The sequence below is a fragment of the Thunnus albacares genome, chromosome 15 (genome assembly GCF_914725855.1).
Source record: "Thunnus albacares chromosome 15, fThuAlb1.1, whole genome shotgun sequence".
Taxonomy (NCBI): domain Eukaryota; kingdom Metazoa; phylum Chordata; class Actinopteri; order Scombriformes; family Scombridae; genus Thunnus; species Thunnus albacares.
Window position 1 is genome coordinate 25,949,779 of NC_058120.1, and position 24,859 is coordinate 25,974,637.

The 24,859-nt window shown below is 37.0% G+C and overlaps 1 protein-coding gene across 1 annotated transcript in view; it reads left to right on the plus strand.

Annotated features, from left to right (window-relative positions):
- The first annotated feature begins 5,510 nt into the window (after positions 1-5,510).
- exoc3l4 (exocyst complex component 3-like 4) overlaps positions 5,511-24,859 on the plus strand; it is a 33,753-nt gene continuing 14,404 nt past the window's right edge. The window contains exons 1-8 of the mRNA XM_044375289.1: positions 5,511-5,737; positions 8,732-9,006; positions 11,637-11,738; positions 16,098-16,322; positions 17,370-17,988; positions 20,832-20,949; positions 22,213-22,338; positions 22,616-22,716. Of these exons, the coding sequence (XP_044231224.1) occupies positions 8,757-9,006; positions 11,637-11,738; positions 16,098-16,322; positions 17,370-17,988; positions 20,832-20,949; positions 22,213-22,338; positions 22,616-22,716 (1,541 nt within the window). The 5' untranslated portion in view covers positions 5,511-5,737; positions 8,732-8,756. The remainder of the gene's footprint in view (positions 5,738-8,731; positions 9,007-11,636; positions 11,739-16,097; positions 16,323-17,369; positions 17,989-20,831; positions 20,950-22,212; positions 22,339-22,615; positions 22,717-24,859) is intronic.

The following is a 24,859-nucleotide window of genomic DNA, read 5'->3' on the forward strand; positions in this document are numbered from 1 at the left end:
AACATACATAACATACTTAACATAACATACATAACATTCTTAACATAACATAACATAAGATAACATAACATAACATAACACACTTAACATACATAACATAATATACATAACATAACATACATAACATAACATAACAACATAACATAACATAACATACATAACATACCTAACATAACACAACATACATAACATACATAACATAACATACATAACATACATAACATAACATAAAATAACAAAATAACATAACATAATATACATAACATGACATAACATACATAACATAATATACATAACATAACATAATATACATAACATAACATAACATAACATAACATAACATACATAACATACATAACATACATAACATAACATAACATACATAACATAACATAACATAACATAACATAACATAACAAAATAACATAACAAAATAACATAACATACATAACATAACATAACACAACATAACATAAAATAACAAATTAATATAACATAATATACATAACATAACATACATAACATAACATAACATAAAATAACAAAATAATATAACATAACATAAAATACATAACATAACATGACATAACAACATAACATAACACAACATAACATAAAATAACAAAATAACATAACATAATATACATAACATAACATAACATAACACAACATAACATAAAATAACAAAATAACAACATAGATACATACAGTACATAAGAATATAACATAATGTGACACAACATAACATAGATCACATACAGTAGCATAACATATTGTAATATAACATAGTTAACATAACATGACACAACATATAGAATAACATAAAATATCAAAATAACATAACATACATACATAGAGAACATAACAGCATAACATAGCACAACAATACAACATAATATAGATAACATAAAAACATCACATCACATAGCATAACATAACATGACACAACATAACATAAAATGATATACATAACAACATAACATAAGATAACAAAATAGATAAACAGATAAAATAACAGCATAACATAACATGATATAACATAAAAAGACATGTAGCAATGCATAGCAGCGTAACATAGCATTATTTTCTTTAGCACAGCTTAGCATATAATAGAGTTTTAGCATAACGTTGCTTAACAAGATAATGTAACAGAGCAGGTTAGCACACCCCAATACATTTAAACCTTTTAGCTACAGTTCTACAGTTATCTGCCATGTCCATGCTGGATCTGTGGTAACAAAATGCAAAGAAATGAATGAACACAAACTGAGTTCATTTAAATCCTGCTGTCTGAATGAAAACAAAAAACAAAAATCAATATCTGGAAGGAGAGGATAACATGTTAGTAATTTGCTCCCTTTGCTCCACACAATACAACAGCACGACGAACATTATCAAATAATCTCAATTACATTTCCTCAGTTTGACAGTCAGGGTTTTATAGCCCTGCAGCATAATTGAACCTGCAACACGGTCTAAGCTCATGGACATCTGTGCTCACACACACAATAACACACTGCTCACGCCACAGCTTTCCCTACATTATGCAACACTAATCTGAAGCCTGCGCTCAAAGGCAGCCATTGTGTGGCAGAGCTGCTGCTGAGTTAAGCAGCGCCGTGGAAATCACTGGACTGTTGGCAAAAACCGGCCATACTGTAAAAGAAGGAAGTGGATGCTTCCTTAGTGAATGTGAAGAATAATAGGAAAAGAAAAGGATAAACAGATGAATGGATAGTAACTGTCTCGTCACACAGTGGCCTTTTAACACCCAGATATAATTGTCAAAAAAAGGAAGGACTTTTGACCAGACAACATTAAATAGATAAAATACAGTACAGCCAGTCGATTAAAGCAATTTGAGTTTTCACCCATTTAGTTATTAAGGGTCCAAATTAAATGTCATATCGAAGAAACATTGTAGAATGCAATTTACAGTATTAATGGTATTTATTAAAAGGTGTAAAGTCATGTTCTTACATCCTATTTGTTAACGTCAGTGTATGTTAATTATCTCAAGAAAGCTGTCTGTTAAAACTTGCTAAGACTCGTTAATTCCATCTGTGTTAACCACAGACATAGCCTTAGAAAAAAACTATTTTAGTACTAACATCATCACATTTGTGTCAGGATTTTTTCAGTCTCGTGGTTACATCGTGTTTCTGAGTTGACTGCGCATAGCTGCAGGGAAACATTTCCATTCAAAATATTTTTAAAAATGTACATTTTACCATTTTTGTGCCTCGGTGCAGTGGCTTAGTGTCACTTTGAGTAATTCTTTCAGAGGAGGCTCGAATTAAAAGGGTTTAAGAACAGGGTGCATATTAAGAGGATAAAAGTTTGTAGTTTGTAGCTGTGCTCACATTGAATTCATGTTGGTTATACTGGGTTGAATCAGTGAGCAGTTTTCACCGTGGGGTAAAAAAAATCAAAATATCTGTAGTACTGAAACGACGAACAGTGTGATCAACCTCCTTGTCCATCCGGTCTATCAATATGTTCCAAATACAAAAATATAAGAAATTTCAAACATTCCAAACACAAAAATATGTCTGAATACATTTGAATTCATCACATCTCATGTTTATTACGTTTGGAACATGTTTCTACATGTTTTCCAAGCATTTCGCTTGTAAAATTAATTTAATATTGGCACATTTGGTTTTCCAGATCTCATTTTGTTTTCTGTTGTGCTTTTTTTTCTTTTTTTTTTCTTTTTACTGGGAACTATGCAATGCTTTGTTTAGTAAGATTAAAAACAGAAATTGATTTTGTAAATATGGATGATGCACAAAGACTGAGTTGGCTGTTCACATATAAAACATTTAAATCTGCCAATTACTCAGTGAAAATCTGTGAGGAGAGAAAAAAGTCCTTTATGTGGAGAAACGTCAGGCTTGCAGGATTTATTTTCTTCCTTCTGCTATTCGGTGTACAACTCATATGATTTTTTTTTTTTTTTTTGCATGAATATGTTATTTGAAATTATACAAATTTACCAATAATGCTGTGACTTTTGCTGTTTTTTATTCTGGTTTTGTACATTTGTTCAGAAAGATGCATGTTATTTATTCATTTATTTGTTTATTTGATGTTTTATGAATAGCAATATCTATAGAAATGTTTGGCATGACATGTAAATAAAAACTAATTCATTATTTTCCATGTGAAATTTCATACCTCACAAGTGAAAACACTTATTTAATAAGTGCTTTTTGTTATAAGGGACATATGAAGAATATTTAACATGCACATCTTTTGTAAAGTATCACCTACAGTTTGGGATATAATCAGATAATGAAGACGGAGAAGAACTGGAAATAATTCAGGCAGGCACAGAAGTCATTTTATAGTCAAATTTTCCTCCAATCATGTATGTTCAGCAGCCGCAGTATCTCTCTCAACAGGCTGTCCATATAAACATTTTGTGCTCATTTAGTCTGCATATAACAGCACTGAGCTCTGCATCCTCGCTGCTCAACTCTCCACCTCCCCAGCCTCCTCTTGTATTAGCATTTAGTTATGTGTGTCACGTTTGCTCACATTTGCTCCAGAGCATCACATGATGAAGAACCACGAGCAAGAAAAAAACATAAAATGCATATTGTTGTAATAAATAGTTTAAAACCTTGATGTGAGTGTTGTGACTGAAAACAGGACGATGGATGTGATGATGGATAAAACAGGATGTGATAAGTTGAGCTGACTCTAGTTTCATGTCTGTATATCTCCAGTATGATCCTCTCACTTCGTGTCACACACACACATTCTCTGTCTCTCTAACACACACACACACACAAAATGGAGCAGTTGGTCACGATGCCACTTATCAGCACCAGAAATATTCAATGCTGATGATCTCTCTCTCAGTTTCCTCGACCGTGGAGATGCAGCAGATGTCAGACTGCAGTTAAAAATACAAATCTTTATGTTTCTATCAAAAGTAATGTTTCTGGCAATTAAAAAAAAAGCTTAACAATAATTTCTGGGCCATCTCCAGAGATAAATATGGCACATGTCACCCTCCAGTGGACATAAACGGCATGACAGTCCCTGTTATCATGTTGTCTTTTATTGTCATTACAGCCAAGGCACACTTTGACCTGACCTGACAAAGCACAGACAGGCAGACAGATCAAACTAGATCAAACCAGCTCCACCTCCAGCAGCTACAACACTAACATGCTGCTTACACATTGATGCTTCAGTGTTAATAATCTAATAATATACTGTATAATAATATATCAGTCAGTGGGGATATTTTACTGCAGAAATACTTAGAATTTTTACACTTTAAGTACATATTTCTCATGTGCTGTTTGGCCTTAAACCAACCCTCTGCCACCTGTATACCAGTCCTTTGGCATCTAATAAAGGGTCATATCTATAGTATGTATGTGATGGAAATGTGTTACTGTTGAAATGTTTTGGATTGATGTATTGCAGAAAATTTGTGCTGTGACAAAGGTAATGCAGGCGTTGTACCGGACCATTTTGGTGAAGAGGAAGGCAAAGCTCTCGATCTACCAGTCGGTCTACGTCCCAACCCTCAACTAGGGTCATGAGCTTTGGGTAGTGACTGAAAGAATGAGATTGCGGATACAGGCGGCCAAAATGAGTTTCAGCTGCAGAATGTCTGGGCTCAGCCTTAGAGACAGGGTGAGAAGCTCAGACATGCAGGGGGAGGCTCAGAGTAGGAAACACCTTGGGATCCCACAGGAGGAGCTGGATGACGGATATCTGGGTTTCCTTGCTCAGTGTGATGCCCGGTCCTGGATACGTGGTGGAAAATGGATGGATGGAAAAAAGTTTGTATTAAGGCTGTTTGCTGTTGCGAAAAAGTTGATTTTGTGTCAGTGGAGAGATAGTGCTGTTCTGTAAAAGTACAACTCAATATGGTGACTCTTCTTAGCAACCATGTCCATGTAGTGAGACACATTTACCCACTTGCTACAGTAAGATAGTAATTTATTACTTACAGAGACTAACCCCTCTGTAATGTGTGTATGCTGGTTTTTATTTAGTTTTTTTGTTTGTTTGCAAGTTTGTTCACTGGCTTTTTATGGAATTGTCTGAGGTTGTCTTTATTAGATGTATAAGATGTTATTGTTGGATTTTTGATTGTTTTTAATTTGTTAACTTTTGGTGGAAAAGGGGCTTAACATCTAATTTTAACAAATGCTAGAGTATTTCTACAATGCTTTTACTTAGTGTGAATAAACAACACAAGTACCTTTTTCCACCACTGAATATGAGTTTTCCTGGAGCACACAGGCAGCACACATGCTTTAACGCCACATTCCAGATAAGAAAAAAAAAAGAAAAGAAGGGGAAAGAAAACTACCTGTAAACTGATCAGGACTTTAGAAAGAGCAGAAAAATAATGAACACAGCTTGTAAAAGAAACAGTCTGAAGTCCTCCAGCACTGTGAACGACACACCTCCTTCAGTTGATTTGTGTAATCATTAACTCATCCTCTCTCCTTTTTAATCATAGCAGAAGGCAGGAAGGTAATGTCCTGACTTGACATGTCCTGACTGCCCTACTTTTTCAAATTTTCTTTTACTCAGTTTTCAGCCTCGTCTCTGTCAACTGACAGCGAGCGGTAATTCCCCCTTTTTAAATATATCTCAAAGTGACTTTACCAGTCAGGTAGGTTACAGAAAGTGAAAGCAGGTGGAGAGAGCACGTAATAAAAGAGCAGAAGGAGAGTCATTTTCTCCCTGAGCTGTGCAGGTAAGTCGACACTTTTTTCTGAATACCTTCTCTGTAACTCCTTTACTATGTGTCTGTGTGCACCGGTTAAATATTTATCTTTACGACCAAACATAAAGAGACTATACAGACGGTTCTGCTTCAGTCGTAGTGATAAGTTTTGGTTGCTCAGTGACAACAATGGTGCTCAGACATCAGGTTGTTTGGCATTTATCCAACAGATAAGTGACTTTTCTGTGGGCTCGTGCCGTAGTTTTTTGTCATAAAGCATGATTGATAGGCTCATACATTAGTAATATAGTATAATAATGATATTATATACAAAGGATATGATATCACTATAATCCCTACCAAGATTTACACTATTGTTGTGTGTTGCATTATGACTTACTATACTATAGAGACTGTTACATAGTCCAATATGGTGGAAATTTCCTAGTAATTAATGAGAAATTGAATGTAAATTAAATTAGCTTATATTTAAAAGTAATGTCCTGGCTAATGTTGGCTAATTTATTTTATATTATAATAATAATAATATTAATAATAATAGTAATAATACACTTTATTTATATAGCACTTTTCAAAACAAGTTTACGAAGTGCTTCACAGACATAAAAACAGAAAATCAACAGTGCAATTACAAATTAGAATTAATCTCATTGCAATCAAGAAATTGAAGCATAGATAAAAGACAATGAATGAATAAGAAAAAATAAGAAAAAAAATGAATACTGACTCTGACAAAAATGGGCAACTGTGTAGGAAAAGACAAATTTTCCTGCATATTGTGATTTTGAATATGTAGCCTAAAAAACTTTCATCTCCTATTTTAAACTCTCACATAAACACTGAAGATTTTGTATTTTTTACAATGATAAAACCTTAAATTACCAGTAAAATATGCTTACAAATCCAGGTGGGAAGCACAACTGAAAGTATTTTAGTCACTTCCTTGTTTGCCGTCATTCGAACAAAGAGGCTACTTTGACTTTATTGATATTTACAAAAAGTAACAACAATTTGACCCGTACAAGATACTTCTACAACTTTTTCCCACCTTTGCTCAAAAGATCAAATGAATGTTTGAAAGTTTTATTGCATCCTGATAATAATGATGATGATAAATTGGTGGGTTAAACTGTAGGCTTAGACTGTTGTTTAGCAGCTGCTTGTTTACTTTGACGGGACTCCTCAACCAAAAAAACAGGAAAAAAAGAGAAAGTATCTGTATGGCGCGATTCCAGCAGGCCAGGACACAGTAGACGACAAGTATTATTTGATTGAAACCTTTATTTATACAGTGGAAACTCTTTTTTTGTGTCCTGTCTATAGTGAAACACAAATGATAAGTTTGATAAGTAGTACTCTTCTACTCCCCACATTACAGATTCACTCACCTATTTACTTATATTTTGTTTTGAATAATTTGTTGTAAATAATTGTACTTCATTACTTTGTATACCTGTGTGTCTTCCATCTTTGCCACAGTCCTTGAGCCGAGCTGTGACAACAGTATATATCATTTAAAAACACTTAGATTCAACTGCTGGTAATGTTTTAATAATTGAGACAAAAGATAATTCAATTTGTAAGGTGCAAATTAACTAAAAGCTTACAAAATACTGCATACTTTTGTTTAGAGCTGCAACAATTTGTCAAATAATTGATTAGTCGGTAGATGGAAAATTAATCAGCCACTATTTTGATAATCAGTTAATCATTTTGTGTCATTTCTCAAGAAAAAAAATACTAAAATTCTCCTGTTCCAGCTTCTTAAATGGGAATTTTTTCTGAATATCTTTGGATCGTGGACTGTTGGTCAAACAAAATAAGACATCTGAGGACGTCATCTTGGGCTTCAGGAATCCGTGATTGACTTTTTACACCACTTTCTGACATTTTATAGACCAAACGGCTAATTGATCATTAGAGAAAATAATCAACAGATTAATTGATAATGAAAATAATTGCTAGTTGCAGTCCTACTTTTGGTTTCGTTATCTTTTTGTAATTTGAGTGAACTGGCCCTTTAAGCTCTTCACTGGGGTGATTATTTTATTATCGGTTAATCTGCAAATTATAGTGTTAGAAATACAGAAAAAGCCAGTTATAATTTCTTAGAGCTCATGGTGATGTCTTCAAATGTCTTGTTTTATCTGATCAACAGTCCAAAACAAATATATTCAGTTTAAATCATGTATGACACAGCAAAACTTCAAACCCTCACATCTGTGAGGCTGAAAACAGCAAGTTTTTGCTTTTGACTACAACAATTATTTGAACATTTAAATAGTTGCCATAAAAAACAACAAACAAACAACAAAAAAAACATGCAGTCTTGTGTTTAATACTTCCTGTCAGAAAAAGTAAAATAAGATCTTTAACCTAATTAGAGGGAAATAGTAAGGGTAAGAATGATTTTAAGAGGTTAAACTTGTAAAATGTTGGATGAATCAAATGAATAGAGCTGGAACAATTAGTTGATTAATACATTAGTCCATCAACCAAAAATTAATCGCCAACTATTTTGATAATTGAATAATCTTTTAAAATATTTACTTGTTGCAGCTTCTCAAATGTTAGGATTTGAAGCTTGTATGTGTTGTATATGATAATACACTGTTAATCAGACAAACCAAGACATTTAAAGCATCACTCGGGCTCCACTGGGGTATTTTTCTCTATTTTCTAACGAAAAGATTAATCGATAAATTGAAAAAATACTCGTTAGTTGCAGCCCTACAAGTGAATCTTTATACTACACAAGACAGCACAGCATGTAGCTGCTGTTGCAACAGATTTCCAGTTTCATTTTCTTGTATTGACAAGAACTGCACAGGTAGGCGGTCATGTTATCAGTAAACAAAGCTGCTCCGCCTGTCTGTGCTGATTGGAGCCACAATAACCAAAAACACACCGTAGCTTGTTGCACACACACTTCTCAGAGGGCAGACAGAGTGCAGTTTCTTTTGTTGGTTTCAACCTTTTCCCTTGATGCCATTTTCCTTGCAGCTGGATGTTACGTTAGTGGGATGAGATGTCACAAATGATGGACAGATCTACAGAAAACCACGATGAGGATCGAGCGTCCATCAGCAGCATGGAGAAGACGCCAACTAAGATGAAGCAGACGCAGGGTGTGATGCAGTTGTTCCGAAAAAACATCCAACGTGCGGCAGAGAGGAGCCCGCTCTCACCTGGGGGCAAGGGGTCAAAGGTCACAACCACAGCAGACTCACCCGGCAATGGGTCGGCGTCAAAGCGTCCACAAACTCCTTCGTCACCAAGTGAGTATCAACATGAAATCTGCTGTGAAATGGGATTTGCAGGCAGGTGCTTTAATGTGACCTCCGAAGGTCAGAAATAGAGGAAACGCAAGGTGAGATTTGGCTTATCTTACCGAAAAGGCACCACAAGCTGTTTGGTTTGCACACATTTAAAGCGCCTTACAGCATTAAAGGAGTGATTTAATTTTCAGCGTGTATGACATCAGTGGGCATTTAACTTCTAACTCACCAAGCTACAAAGAAGAGCTTACTTACGTGGAAACATATTGTTCTTTTTAAGAGAAATATTGTCAAACATCTGACGTTTTGCGTATCAAATTACCTGCTTTAGTTAGTTAAGTGCCTACAATTCCCAGAATTCTTTTTAACGCCCACCAGAGAGTATGTGAACTTGTTCCACTCAGCTGTGGGTGATGCTATATGTGTAGGTTGAAAGAGCAATAGTGTGGGCATAAAAGCAAAGGAGAGCAAGTTTTTCTAGTTCAGATAAAATCGAGTGTCATTAAACGTCTCCCCTACAGCGGATTTTTATTTGCATGATTGTTGGAGGCACAATGGCAGCTTCAGACAGAAAGTCTTTGATTCTTTAATAGGTCGGAGTATTGTTAGAAATGTGTCTATACCTTAGTGATTTTGAGAAATACAAACATGATTTTCTAAAAACCTACAAAAGATTTTCTTACTGTTAATATAATATAGTCAAAAAATTGGAAAAATGGTCACTTAAATCTCAGGAATAATCTCAGGATTGTTTCTGTCATTTTAAGTCATTCTGATCATGTTGATGTTTGTCCAAGCGCTCATTTTCCTTGTAAATTTGTTTCTAATTGGTTATTTGACAATATGAAAAATATTCTTACCCTAACCGTAATCAGTCTCATTCCTCATCCTTAAACCTAACCAACCCAACCAAATGAGGTCAACAAGCACTAGCCAATCAGAGGCAGAGAAGGGTGGATCATGACTTTACCATCCTAGGAAAAAAAAAGGTGTCCCTCGGGCTGTCATCCTGCCACCCGACTCTATTGCGCCGACTCTGGCTTCAAACGACGTCACACAAGCAAGATGGCGGCTCCTGGAAACAAGATATTTTGGCTTCACTTTTGCTTAGCAGTAGGAAGTGGAGATCCGTCGTCCATCTTTATAAACAGTCACTGGTTAACGGTCTTTCTCTATCTGGAAATCATGTCTGTTGCTATTGTAATGTTGTCAATTTTCTTGTCCATCACTGGTCTGAAACATTTGGGCTCCTGACACTTTTAAATGAAGCTATGGCTACTTCGAAGGGAAGATCCTCTCCTCTCAGACTGTTTAATTTAAGTGATTTTTAGAGGTTAAACTATCCAGTCTTTCACAAGAAAGCAAGCACTGAAGGAAAAATGGAATATACTTTTTGTGCAGCAGGGTCTTCTTTTCTCGATGATTATCTTTACACTGCATGATTTTGGGCTGTCTAAGAGAAAAGTTGACAGTAGTGAGAGAAATGTGGTAAAATCTGATGATGGATTTGGAGTTTTGATGATCAAAGACAGGCTGAGGCAAAATCCTGCCAGAAATTTAGGATCAACCAGTCAGAATAGTACATGAAACAATGAAGAATACACAGTTTTGCATAAAGTTTAGGGAAAAAGCACACACACACACACAAACCAAATCTAAGGAAAGAAAACCTTCTTTGCTTTGCTGCATTTCAAAACATGAGAGTGATGCCGATGGATGATGTGAGCTGATAATGTGCTGATAAACTCACACAATTGTCGTTTTTACACAGTCTAAAGGTGCCTTCAGGGGGTTATTGACCCCTAGGGATCCACTATCCAGTTAAATCAGTTTCTCAATACATTTTAGAAACAGGCCAATAGATGTAGACTCTTGCTTTATTTGGATCCATGTTGCCTTGTTTTAATAGCTAGTAGCAAAGCTCAGGAGTACAGAGAATCACTTCATCATCTAAACATTGGCTGATTGTTCCAAAACCAGGAAGACTCAATTTATACTAAAACAGATGTTTTCCAGACTTGAGTCTTGCAGTAAAAAAAAAAAGTCAGCTTGTTAGAGATTGTCTGGATACAACAGCTGTCTGAAAGATGTAGAAAAATACACCAGATAGATGCAGGAAAGTCCCAAGATTTAAGATTATGTTGAAATGTTTTAGGGTGGGTTTTCCCTTTCCTTTGACAGACAGCATGTGCTCAGCGTTTATTGACATTTCGAAATGTCTGTATCACTCAGCGAGGTTACTGTAGTTTATTTCATTTACTGTAAGTCTCACAGTTTCCTTTAAATCATTTTCTTTGTCAGTAGTAATCAGGAAACACTCTACTGGTGACTTTCACTTTTACATGCATCTTTCCCTGGAATCGAGCCACACTAGTCGGTTTTCATCAGGACTTAATATCTGCATTCCTCAGTTAGTTTAGTATAAGGTCACTGTAAGGACAATGAACTGCCAAGTCACGCACACATACAGAAATATAAAACCGGATTGAGTCCAAGGAATAAGCTTGATTTTTTTCTCATACTGACAAATATAGATATGATTGTGAAACAAGGAACAATGTTAACTGACAAATGTTCTGCTGCTGTCACATGTCTCTCTCTCTCTTTCTCTCTTTCTGCCTGTCTGTCAGGTCTGAGCGACGGCACTCCGGTGACCTCTCCTCTGCAAAACATGAGAGACGAGACGGACGGTACGCCAAAGAAATACAAATCTTTGCCTCGTCCGAAGACAGGTATAACTACCATTTAAATAAACTGTTTTTTTTAAAGTTGTACATTGACTTTTATCAGAATTGATCCTGTGATATTTCAGATTAAGAGGACTTGTGGCTGCTAATGTTAATATTTTCTACATTTAAACCCATGTAACTTTGAAATGATTTGAAATGATTTCTTTTATAGACTGCATGTCTATGGTGTTGATGGTGGACACTTGAACTTTACACCCATATGTGACTGTTGAACACCTCATTCTAAAACTTTGGGCATTAGTCTGCTGCTATAACAGCCTCCGCTCTTCTGGGAAGGTTTTCCTCCAGATTTTATGCACCTGGCTGCAGAGATTTGCTCTCATTCAGCCACAAGAGCATTAATGAGGTCCAACACTGATGTTGGGTTATAAGACCTGGCTCACAGTCGGCGTTCCAGTTCATCCCAGAGGTGTTGGATGGGGTTGAGGTCAGGGCACTGTGCACTCTAGTTCTTCAACACTAAACTGGGAAACCATTGACCTGGCTTTGGGCACGCGCATTAAGCATTAAGATTTTCTTTTATTGGAACAAAGGGGCCCAAACTGAAAAAACACTCCAAAATCATGTGGAAAAGGGTGTCCACACACTTTTGGCCATACAGTGATTTTAAAGGCACAATATGCAGCTTTTCTCTTTGGCTGTGTTTGAAATCACTCCTCTGTTGTTTAATCATTCACTACTACCTATGTAATATGAGGGGTAATCCAAAAATTGAAGTGTAAAATGAAAATCATTATAAATCTTTCAGCAATGCCTCTCTAATCCCCTTCAAAGTATTCTCCTTGAGGTGTGATACACTTGTCCCAGACCTTCCCCCATTCTTGGAAACATTTCCTGTGTTCATCTTTTGTCACTGTGTCCAGAGTAGGGATGTCAACAGGTAACCATCGGTTAACCGCTGAGAATATTTTTGACCATGTCGGTCAATAGGTTACTTTGCATACACACTCCACTAACGGCTAGACAATTACGTATTCACAACATCATATATTCCTTTTTAAATAGATAAAGTACCAGTGTAAAACCGACTTCTACACAGAGTGTTACGTTATGGGTTGTTTGTAGCATTAATGTTGCTAGTGAGTGTCTTAAAGTCTGTTCATAGTGGGTGTGTTACAGTCAGTTGGCACTGAAAGTGTTTAGTTAGTCCAGTTTAACCTGTAGCAGTTTCTATAGGCTTGTGTAACGTGCTTTTCTGCCATGGAGGATATGAATTCATGAGAAATGAAAACGAATCCAGAGTCTTCTGCAGAAACGGAATATATCAAGCTGCCAAATACCACTCGACAGATGATAAGGAGCTCAATAAGACAATCAGGCAGCATCTGTGCTGTCAGAGAAAATAATTTTTGACTGCTTCCAAAAGCCTGGCGGTAGAATGTGTGAGAACTTAACTATACTATGACGCAAGTTATATTCAAAAAGTAACGTTATTTTTCCAAAAACAGGGGGCAGGTCTTATAATTAGGGTTGCCTTATATGCGTATTATTATTTATATTCATAACTGGAGCCCAAGCATGTTATGCCATCACGAGCTACTGTGACTAAATGCACTGATGCACAGATGCTATCTAGCAGCAAATCAGATAACTACACCCTACTCCCATGTTACTCATAGACACTCAATAGTTTACTCAATAGTGAGCTGCAAATTGAGATTTCAGACACTTATTAATAATCATCATTTTGTGTCATCACTGTCAGCTACACAATGGTCATTTTCACATCTATAAAATGCCACGAAAACTGCTTTTTTCTTTCCATTGTGGAACTATATAGTGGATAAATTTACACACTCAGAATCTGGACACTCAAATAAAATGGTTTCAGCCCTTGGAGCTCTTTTCCTTGGTTGAGGTAGTTTCTGCCCCAACAACACCTGTCACTCAGTTATCAGTGGAAAAGTACTGTCATATTATCCTTCTGTTCAACAAAATTTCCCCACATTCAACCCTGAAAAAGGACGAAATCTCAGGATTTTGATGTGGGTGATAAATAAATGTTGAGCAAGGATTACCAACTATGAGTAAACGCAATTCAGCAGTAGTTTGGTAGTGTAATATTGTACTAAATATGGCAAAAAAACATGCTAGAATAATACAGTAACTTCTCACACTGCATCAGTTTCTATTGTGCATTGTGGCTCATCAACATAGTTTAGTGAGGTAGTTAAATGGCACAGATCCATTATTACTTTTATTATTTACACCTGTACTTTTCCTCTTGACAGATCTAAATGTTTTCTGGGAAATGGGCCAAAAAGATAATTATCATGTAGCCCTGAATAACAAACTTTGAGCCAAAGTTGTAAAGTAAAAATGAGAAAGAACCTGTTAGTACACATATTGAATCCGTAGACTGTCATACAGACCAGACTCCTGAAAGATAATCAGACAATCTGTTAACAATATGTCCATTGTTATGAAAAGTGATAACTACTGATTAAATGTAGTTTACTGTTTAAAACATTTAATTGCATTCTCTGTGACAGCACATAAAAACTAACCATAATCCATTAATTTACTGATTTTGGACATTAAAGGACAGATTCACAATTTTCAAGTCTGTCTTAAAACAGTCAGGTGTCCATATGAACATTAAAACAGGTTTTTCTTGTCATAATCATTCCTACTGTTCATACTGACCATTAGAAGATCCCTTCATAATGCACTTAGCCTCCTCCTATGCAAAAATGTATTTAAAAGTTTATCTGAAGCTAATATGAAGCTTCAGCGTCCAAATGAGTCAAATCAAGTAGATATCTTTCAACGTTACAGTCTTTTTAGTGCCAAAGTCCCTCTTTTTGTTACTATACTTCCACCTGCAGCTCAACAGGGAAACACTGTCCGAGGAAACACAAAGAGAGAATTTGATGCTAAAAAGACTGTAAATGTGACAGATATCCACTTGATATGACTAACTCAGACTGCTGAAGCCTCATAAAAGCCTCAGATCAACTTTTAAATGCATTTTTGCACAAAATGACCCCCATCACTTACATTGAAAGCACATTTCACTAGCAAGGACCATACCATCAACAAGATACTTTGAGTGATTTATAGAAGAAAAATGGTGAATGAACTCTGCTAGCTGGCTTGTTGTATGCAGTGTGGGGAAGCTTTGTTGGGAATCTGCTGCGGCGCCCATTACTTAAGGTGAACTTGAGCAGCTCTTTGAAATCCGAATGGATGTAACGATGGTATGTTTGGGAGGACCACTGGCCCATAAGTGGAATTAAATTTTCTGGAACTCCATTGCGGGAAGCTGATGTGGTGGCTCTGATTCTGAAGGAGTAGAGTAATGAATGAGAGATGTTCCAGAGAAGGAAAGGATGTGGCAGAAGTGTTGGTGGAACCAGAATCGAGTAGCCACTTGACCGGATTCAGAGATGAAAAGAGGATCTGTCACTATAGTGCTCCGAGATTATCTGTATATCAAGTAGTTTGCCAGGATTTTGAAAGGATTCAGGGGCGATTGGATTTTGAAGTAGAAGATGGGTGTGGGCGGACCGGATTGGTTGGTTACCTACCCTACCTAAAAGGTAGGCTTGAACCTAAAAGGTAGGCTAAAAGGTAGGCTTGAGGGTTTTTGAGGGTTTTTGGCTGGTTCTTGACGGAGGAGTCCTTTGAGGAGTGAAGTTATCTGAGGATAGCTTGCAGCCAAGCCCAGACTGCCAGTTATGAGTTGAAAAAGAAGCTGCCACTCAGGTAGACCTTGATGGTGTGTGTTTTAACAGTCATAACAGAATGGGCATAGGTTATGAAACAAGTCAGAGTGATGAGATCGAATGACAGGAAGGTTATGTTATGCTGGTCGTGAAAGTAATGGAAACTTTTCCAAGCTGTCCAGTATGATGAAAGGGTTGAGGGCGATAGGCTGTTGATGATGGAGTTTTGGGAGTCGTATCTCTTTGTAAGTATCTTCGTAGTTTTTAAGATGTACTCGATGTGACGTGTTCGGTCTCGGCTCTGATGCAGAATGCGAGAGCGAAAGAGGAGGAGATGGTGTTTTTAGTATTTATGGGATTGCTGGAAAGGGTGCGGTTGAGGTGTGGTCCTGCTCCTGAAACTTCACTAGTTAGCTTCAATTGAACGGGATCTTTTAACCAGCCAGTGTTAACAGGAGGAATGATTACAGCGAAGAAAACCTCTTTCAGTGTTCATATGGACACCTGACTGTTGTTTTAAGACAGACATGAAAAATTGTGAACCTGTCTTTTAAGTTCCCAACACAAATGTTGACATTTGACTGCAGAAATGGAAGGAAAACAAAACACCAAACATCATATGAAGGTCAAGACACAAATACTTAAACATAACCTGTTTGCTTTCCATCCACAGATCCCAATATGGTAAAGTCTGGTGAGTCTTTCTTTGGGAAGGGAAAGTCCTTATATCGAAGCCTGAGATTAAGCAAAGACAAAACCGGTGGGCAGTTGTCGCTGGACCCTGTCTCTGAAGGGTCAGCAGAAGAGAAGAAAGTGGACAAAGAGGAAGAGAAGGTGGTGTTGCAGATGGTCGAGGAGATGTACACGCTGCCTGAAATACCACACACACCACTGTCAGGTAAGACTCTCCCACTTGTGCCTTGCTCAAAGGCACTTTTGAGGTATTTACTGAACTTGGGCCCATAGAGCATGCTCAGTAGAGTCCTTCTCCAGCATGTCTGAGACTTCCGCTGGCTGAGCCGACTGACTGCCGGTTGGCTTCTTGCTCACTTGAATGAGGATAAAATAATTTAATCATGCGGTTCTTTTAGACTTTCCAAATATTATTGAACTGAATGGATCAAATTTTGATGATAAAACAAGTAATTTCACTCAGAAGCTGCTCCTTTTCCAGTGATTGTGTGCAGGAAAAATGCTTTTTGGGCCAGTGTGCATCACATGAGGGACCTAGAAGCTGTAATTACACTGTTTGGCCACTATGTCAAATTCACTTAGATTCCAGCTCGTAAATAGTGTATAATTAATAATAATTACTTGGTGCTTCATCTTACAGAAGTGTTTGGAAATCAAGCAAATAGGGACTAGGGATTAGGTTTCCTGGTTTCACTGTAAGAAGAACCCTTAGTTGCATTAGTTTTCAGATTGTGCAGAAAAAGTTGTACACTACTTCAAATGTTAGTTCAAAATGTATGTTTAAAGACATTCATAGCTTCAAGCTAACAGCAACCTTCTCTGATAATGTTCCTGAGCAACCTTGCATCTCTCTCTCTGTCTGTACATTAAACTCTCCTCTTTATCCTTCTCTGTTGTGGCAACAGACGCAGCCAGCGATAGCGATCTTTCTCCTTGTGTATATACACAAAGGTTCACTTTGTCAGTGAAACTGTCTGAACTTTTATAAATCTTGCCTCAAGCAAAGAACATTAGTTTATGTGTGAAACGAGGAGTGATAACTGATTACTTCCAATTTGATCATTTAAGTTTCCTTGCTATTCTTTATCTACTTTTCTGTCTTTTAAGAGTAATCCTATGTTGCTGTATAAGAACAAATGAATAACGTAAAATTTAAAGTAGTTTGTGAATAACAGTGTGGGCCTGCCTTTCTCCTTGTATTTCTTTACTGTACCGTTTGGAGAGATTCACCATTTTCTCTGTTTATTACCAGTGATGCAGATCAACAAGCTGATAGAGATGGAGGTGCTGGAGGAGGCTTACCTGAACCTGCTTGCAATGCGGCGGGAGTTCCAGCAGGAACAGGAGCGGTGCGGCGAGGACTCGCCCATGGAGCTGGCCAAGAAGGAAAAGGACCTCAGCCTCCTCTACCGAGAGCTGAGGAACAAGATCAGTGGCATAGTGCGCGACTCCAACTCCCTTCCCTCTAGAAACAAGGGGCTTCTGGAACATGTGGCTCGCATCATCCAGGAGGAGGAGAAGAGGGCTGAGGAACCTGGTGGGCTACCAGGCAGCTGGATGGAGGCCTGGAGGGGAGCGGTGGGTGATGGGGTGCAAGCCAAAGTGGAGAGCATTCACCTGGAGCTGACGGAGCAGAAATCCTCCTGGCTGTCTGTCCACCTGGGTCTGCTGGGTCAGGCCATCGTGGAGGACTTGGAGAAGGTGAAGAAGGAGCTGCGGTGGTCGTACCCGCCCAGCTTCAGAGTCTTCAGCACCTACGTGAAGAGTTACCACAGAGTCATTGGGCAGCACCTGAAGAAGGTGGAGCCGCAGGTGACGGAGCTAAGGGATCTGCACGCTTTGCTAAACTGGATCATCAACACCTACAAGAGGTCAGTGGATGAAGGCAAGAGTTCATAAAATATATATATTCAGTGTGGATTAGATTGCATAAATGACAAGGTTATTATAATTAACAAAACGCAACCAGCATCCCTCAGAGACAGTCACATGATATCTTCATAACCAGCTAACTACATTACCGTACTTTAAAGTGACTAAAATAGTATAAAAATAGAGTTTAGAATAGTAGAATTGTGTTCTTTGTCCCTTTGTTTCTTAAAAAATAAATCTGTTGACTCTATATTTTTCTTATTGTCAACAAATGACATGATAAAAACAAAACCGACAATGAACTAACGAGTAACTGACAACTAAAAAGTGCTGTGTGTGCATCAAAGTCTGATCTTATCTTATTCCTCTGTGCCATAAACCTCCATTTTTGTCTGAAAACTATTAAAAACACATCAGTGAACCACACCGTTGCACTTGGTGACATGTTCTCTCATCAACATGAACACAAACACTGTAATTTATTTTGACTCAATCTCACACACACCTTCCTGCAGCCAGAAATACTCATTCAAGCATGGAATGTGGATTCATCCGCCACTGAAAATAGTCCCCAACAAACGCACTATTTCCTCCTGCTTGAGTAATGTTTTCTAAAAACTACAGTGCCCAGCTGTTTTGGGAAATTACAGAGCCTTTTTAGAAAAAAAAATTAAGTATATAATTAATATAGAGATTTACATCTTCATTAGGGACTTATGGGCCAGTAGCTTAAGGCCACAGGTAGGGTAGTGAATCAGAAAGTATTTAGAGGCGGACTAACAAATTGTTTATGCTTTTTATGGGTTTTGCTGACAATAAAATCAATGAATAAAAATGCTGATGTGTGTTGTAAATTAGTCATATTTTAATAGTGTTTGCCTTTATTCCTATATGGGCACGGCCATATTACTCACTATGTATGTACCCTGTTGCCTTCAAGTTCCAGTTTTATCCAAGGAAACCAGAACTTTTGTGCTGAAATAATACTTAGTTTGTGTTTAGTTGTTGATGTTTTTTGCTTTTGCTTCATTGAGCATACTTCAGCACACCAGCTGACAGTTAGCAACATCGTGCATTACATAGATACATATTATTTTCAATGTCAAATAATACTTAGTTCATTTTAATTTGGCAAAGCACAACTTTATAAGGAATATGCAAACAGAAACAAATAAAACTAGATTTTGACACAACATCCTTCTACAACAAAAGCTCCCAAAATTAATGTACTTTAACTGCAAATTTCAAAGTATCAAAACCAGTTGACATGCATTAAACCCAGAGGTTTTGTTGCTTTACCCAGCTGTAAATCCAGCCTTACCTTTGGGTTATGATACATTTTTCCTGACCTACATAAATAACCTCTTTAACTTTGCTTGGACACCAGCGTCTGCCAGCTGGACATCTCTCCCTTTCTCTCCTCGCTCCATCACACCCCATGTGGTTTCACTGTAATCAAGAAGACCTCATGTTTACAAAAATATGGAGACTCTAAAATATCCTTTTAGGGATCCACCTGGACCTTTTCATCAAGAAAACACTGTAGAATTGTCATACTGTGTGTTCTCTTCTTCAAATTTTAGACAGGCATTCACTGCTATTTAGTTTACAGCCTCATGCTGCCCTGATATTGACAGACAAAGCAGTTATTTAGACTGAAACTTTGTATTTTTATTTGAGGTGGACAAAATGTTTCAGTTCCTACAGACTTCAAAGACCTTCTGGTCTCTTTCTGTATCACCTAGAGTGACTTTGGGAGCTTGTTTATGCATATAGTCACTGTGGTTCAGGAGCTACAGCCATTTTAATTGGGCATTTTAGGCGATTTTGCACCAAAATAGGGGTGGAATGGAGATGATTAATGAGGTTTGGGGTCATTGAAGCATCCCTTGAAGAAGCCCAAAAGCACAAGCAACAAGCACAACACAGTGGTATCATGTTTGCTAACACTAATAAAAGAGAGTTTTAGTAGAGTTTTATGCATTTTTGGCTTATTTCAGTTTAACACCAGAAAAACAAGGACAGGGAAAGAAGGGAATAACATTCATTTAACGTCCTCAGCCAGTCATGACTTGTTTGTTTATGTACATACCAGAAAGTAAATAGTTCTGATTGTCTTCTTGTTGTCATGTTTATAGTCTTAAAAAAAAACAACCTCCTACCTTAAGATGTATCCACAGATGGTGCAGATGGAAATGTTGAAAAGATACCTAACACAGCAGCAGCGTGAGCATGAGTGGGGGGGGCAGTTAAAGAAGATGCAGCCTCACTGACTTTATTTGTTGAATCAGGCCACTCCAATCCAAAAAACTGTGCTCAAAACAACATTTGGGAGAAGTGCATGCCCCCGAAATAAACAGCTGATCTGATAAAAAAGGAGACACAAAACTCTCTTGAGGCCAAAATGGAAAATTTTAATCAGGTCATGTCCACATTTCTCACACAGATTATGTGAGGTAGCATCCTTGAAGAAAACTTTTTAATGAAGTACGGTATGTCACACATACAATCTACTATAACAGACATTTATTTTCATACACATAAGAACACATTTCATTACAATACATGCTAAATTGTGATTGTTGGTGATTGGATTTTCATGAAACTTATAGTAAAGATGCATTCTGTTACTCAACTATTAAATTTCATGACTAATTTCATCTATTTTGTCTCCCAAATTTTCTCGTACAACATCACAAAGGTTTGGTGAAATCTAAATCGTGATTTCTTCTTGGCCCCGACACGAAGCGACATGTCTGCAGCATTCTTTAGTGCCCACAGATGTGCAGCAACGTGAAATGTTGTGAAATCTATCTGAATGTACAATGTTTCACCCCAACAGCGAGAAGATCATGGGAAGTCTGTCCCTGCAGCCGGAGATGAAAGATGAGGGCACCGATCTCCAGCTGGAGGACGACTTCATGAAACAGCTGAAAGACAAGTACTGCTGCAGAGCGAAGGTGAAAACAAGATGTCTAGAGTAGATAAGACATTTGATGTTTAACTTTGTTATGCTGTATGATGCTGGTGAACACAAGCATTTGAGGTATTTGTTTGTACTTCTGAGAGAAGATGAGTAAAGATAGAGCGTGTTAAACCAACACAATACCTGACTAAAATGTGACAATCAATCAATAGTGTGCTTGTGTTGTAAATGTTAAAGCGGACATATGCTTTTTGTGATTTTCTGTCATTTATATACTGTTATAATGTCAGATATTTAAGTTAAATATGGTTAAAGTTTCAAAACTTGAGGTGAACATATGTAAAATGCTCCCTGCAAGTCAAAAGTCAGGGCTTCAACCTGCTCTGAATGCTTTGTTTGCAAAGTTACGTCTACTTCCTCCTCGTGATGACATCAGATTGTTCGCACATGCCCACAAGTGGCCGTCTGTTTGTTGTTGCTAAGGTTCCTCACGTTGTTCACTCTCATATTTCAGATCTGATTCAGCTCAAACATGTTCGGTTGTATTTGAGAAGTTTCCATTTCGAGTAAAGAACAAGAAAAAGCAGTGAAATCCTGCTACTATTGTTTGTTTACGTAGCCTCCGAAGCTGGTAGAAGCTTCCTGAAGCTGACCAATCAGAACAGAGTGGGCTCATCAGAAGGCGGGCCTTAAAGAGACAGGAGCTAAAACGGCCTGTTTCAGACAGAGGCTGAACTGAGGGGCTGCATAAAGGGCCAATATAAGATAAATGAGGAATTTTTAACTGTAAATCATGCAAAGATATTCCAGTAGAGCCTCAGAATAAATAATAAAAAAAATTGGATAGTTAGAAATCCAAAACCAGACAACAAACATGTTTGGTCAGTGCACTTTTTAAATCTTCTGTCAGTTTATCTACTGTAAAGATATGGCATTAGCTAAAAAAAAGAACAAAGAAATGTCATATTTGGTCACATTTAAGTCACAAAACCAAACCATAATTATACCAAATATATCAAATACATATAAATGTAATTAGTAAAAGTTCACATTACCATTCACTTTCTCCACTGAGGAATTAAACTGGCACTGTAGGACATGACAATGAAAATAATTATATTGTTCGTGTGATTGTGACTGAGTACATCTAGAGTGCAAACACAGTTCAATTTTAGCTGCGAAAGATGAACTAAAACAAGCAGCATTATTATTATTAGCATTTATTAACTCTCAATCATGTTTCGTATTTTTTATTGAATTTTTAAACTTTTTCATCTACTTGTGTTTGTCACTAAAGGGGGACATGAGATATTCGCTGGACAAAGTTACTGAGCTTGATAATGACGAGCTCTGGAGGGACAGAAAGAGTCCAGAAAAGGAGGAGGGCTTCCTCATCTCTCATATTCCCATGGACATCTCGACGGTACAACACTTTACCCTCCTTTGACTTAATTTTTCATGTATGCACTGTAATATTATTTATTTAGTATATTCATTATATTTATAGTGATATTCTTTATGTGGAACATGTTTTTTAATTAATCAAGGAAATTTAAATAAGTTACAGGAGTCAAAACCTTAGATGATGCTGTTCATCAGTGGGATTTTTTTCTTGATGCAGTGCAGTGATTTGGCCAGGTGAGGGCAGCACAGATCTGCAGGTTTACTGTTCTGTCTGCTGCTCTGTTTTCTCTCTGCAGAAAGTAAAAGGAAATGCCAAGAACTCTCGAGTAATTGATGCTCAACTGGAGCAGGAAGTAATTTCTTCTTGCCTCGAAGAGCTGAAAGAGTTCCCCAAAAGGTATATCAACACAAAAAACACATACTGTGTACTGTATTTGTACAAATACTGAATGTTAGAATAATTTGCATGTTTTTCATTTGATGTAAACATTTTACAGACAATCTTAACTAAGACATTTTAGAGAAAAAGACTTCCACTTCATAATCCAGAAAGGAAAACTTGTCCACCAGTAACAAATAAAAATAGAGACACATAAAAGATATAAAAGACACACAATACAAGAGAATTACACTTTAATTCTTTTCCTTTTTATGTTGAAAGGGAGGTTTGTGCAATACAAAACAGGTTTTAAGCTTTTCCTTACACAGAGCATGACTTAACTTGAATTTAGTCAACCCATTTCCATCTGAGAAATCTTCTTTTGAAATTATCTTTTGATGCTGTATGCAACTGGGCACCGTAGACTGACACAAAGATATAACCAACACTGGGCCTTGTCTCCCAAAAGCATCTGAAAGGACGGGTTCATTATTATTCAAGTCTGTCTTAAAACAACAGTCAGGAGCCCAAATGAACATTGAAACAGGTTTTCTTGGGAGCCAAAATCCACAGTCCTCTTTCTATGCAAAAATGTATTTAAACGTTTATCTGAAACTAATATGAAGCTAAATGAAAGCTGTAAATGTGTCAGATATCCACTTGATATGACTAACTCAGACTGCTGAAGCCTCATATAAGCTTCACATCAACTTTTAAATGACTGTGTGGACACACTGTGGATTTTGGCCTCCATCACTTACATTGAAAGCACATTTGAAGGGGATCTTTTAATAGCCAGTATGAACAGGAGGTATGATTACAGTGAGGAAAACCTCTTTCACTGTTCACATGGACACCTGACACACTGGAAAAACTGTGAACTTGTCCTTTAAGGCTAAGACGACTGTAATATCCATCTTAGGTGTTTCCTTAAAGCATTGTACTGTAACTGAAGACGCTCTTGAGAAAGTAATTGTAGATTAACGAGTGACTCTTACACATTTGTAGGAGCATAATAGTTTATTTAGAGCTCTTAAGAAGCTCTGAAACCTGCAGCAGGAACCAAAAACTACGTGTTTTATTTAAATTGAGCTTTCAGTTTTTGTTCATTTTTAAGTCTATACATTTAACATAAACACAGACGTTGTTCGTTAAGTGACATTTGATGTTAAATGAGTGATGATGATAATTAAATTACACACAAATTGATTCAACAACAGATTGGCCAGCTTGTGTCGTCTTCTTCCTCCTCTCCCTCTTCTCTTCTAATGTCTTCATCTCCTCTGGCTGAAATATCACTTTCCTGATTGCATATTTTCAGTTTCTGTATCTTCTCTTTTATTTTTTATTTATGCTGCAACACAGAAATAATGACAGACTGACGCATACTCATAAAATAGATTAGAATAGAATAGAATACTGTATGAGTTTAAGAGTAACGTCCACCTTAAGCAGCAGCTCAATCATTCACCGTCACCTTTCTTAAACAGACTTCCACCCAGTAACATGAATTACAATGCTTAAACTGTGTGATATGTGTATGTTTAATATCCTGGTAATTTTCCTGCTGTGCAACATATTTTTTAATTTTATTTTTAGTTATTAAAATATGCAACACACATTTTTATCCAGCATTTTTATCCTCTGATGATTCATGTATTAGTGAGGAGGTTAAAGGTCAAACAAGGCCAGATGAATAAGTAAAGCATTCTGTGAAGCCTATTACAAAATATAGAAATCTACTTAAAGAAGCAGAAGAGGAAGGTAGAAAAGCCACACAGAAAAACAAAACAAAAATCAAGAACAGGATGCTGCCCTCTGTATGAAAACCAGTGTTGAGTGATTTTCCTGTTGGGTAATGTGAGAATGTTCCTTCTTAATCCTTCACATGATTTATGACTGATACACGCCTCACACTTCATATCTTTTTCTCAAAAAAGTATGAAAGATCAGAAGAAACTTAAATGTTTCCTCTGGAGATGTTTCATCTCTTGGAGCACAAAGAACAATGTGCAACAAAGGTAATAAATCACTAAAAGTGATAAAACTTCAACCGTTTAGGAAACACTTCTTGCAGAAGGTCTCAGCGTCTAACAAAGTAAAGGTGGAATACATAAAGAAACAGATTTCTGACTGACATTTACACATTTATCTGCAGATG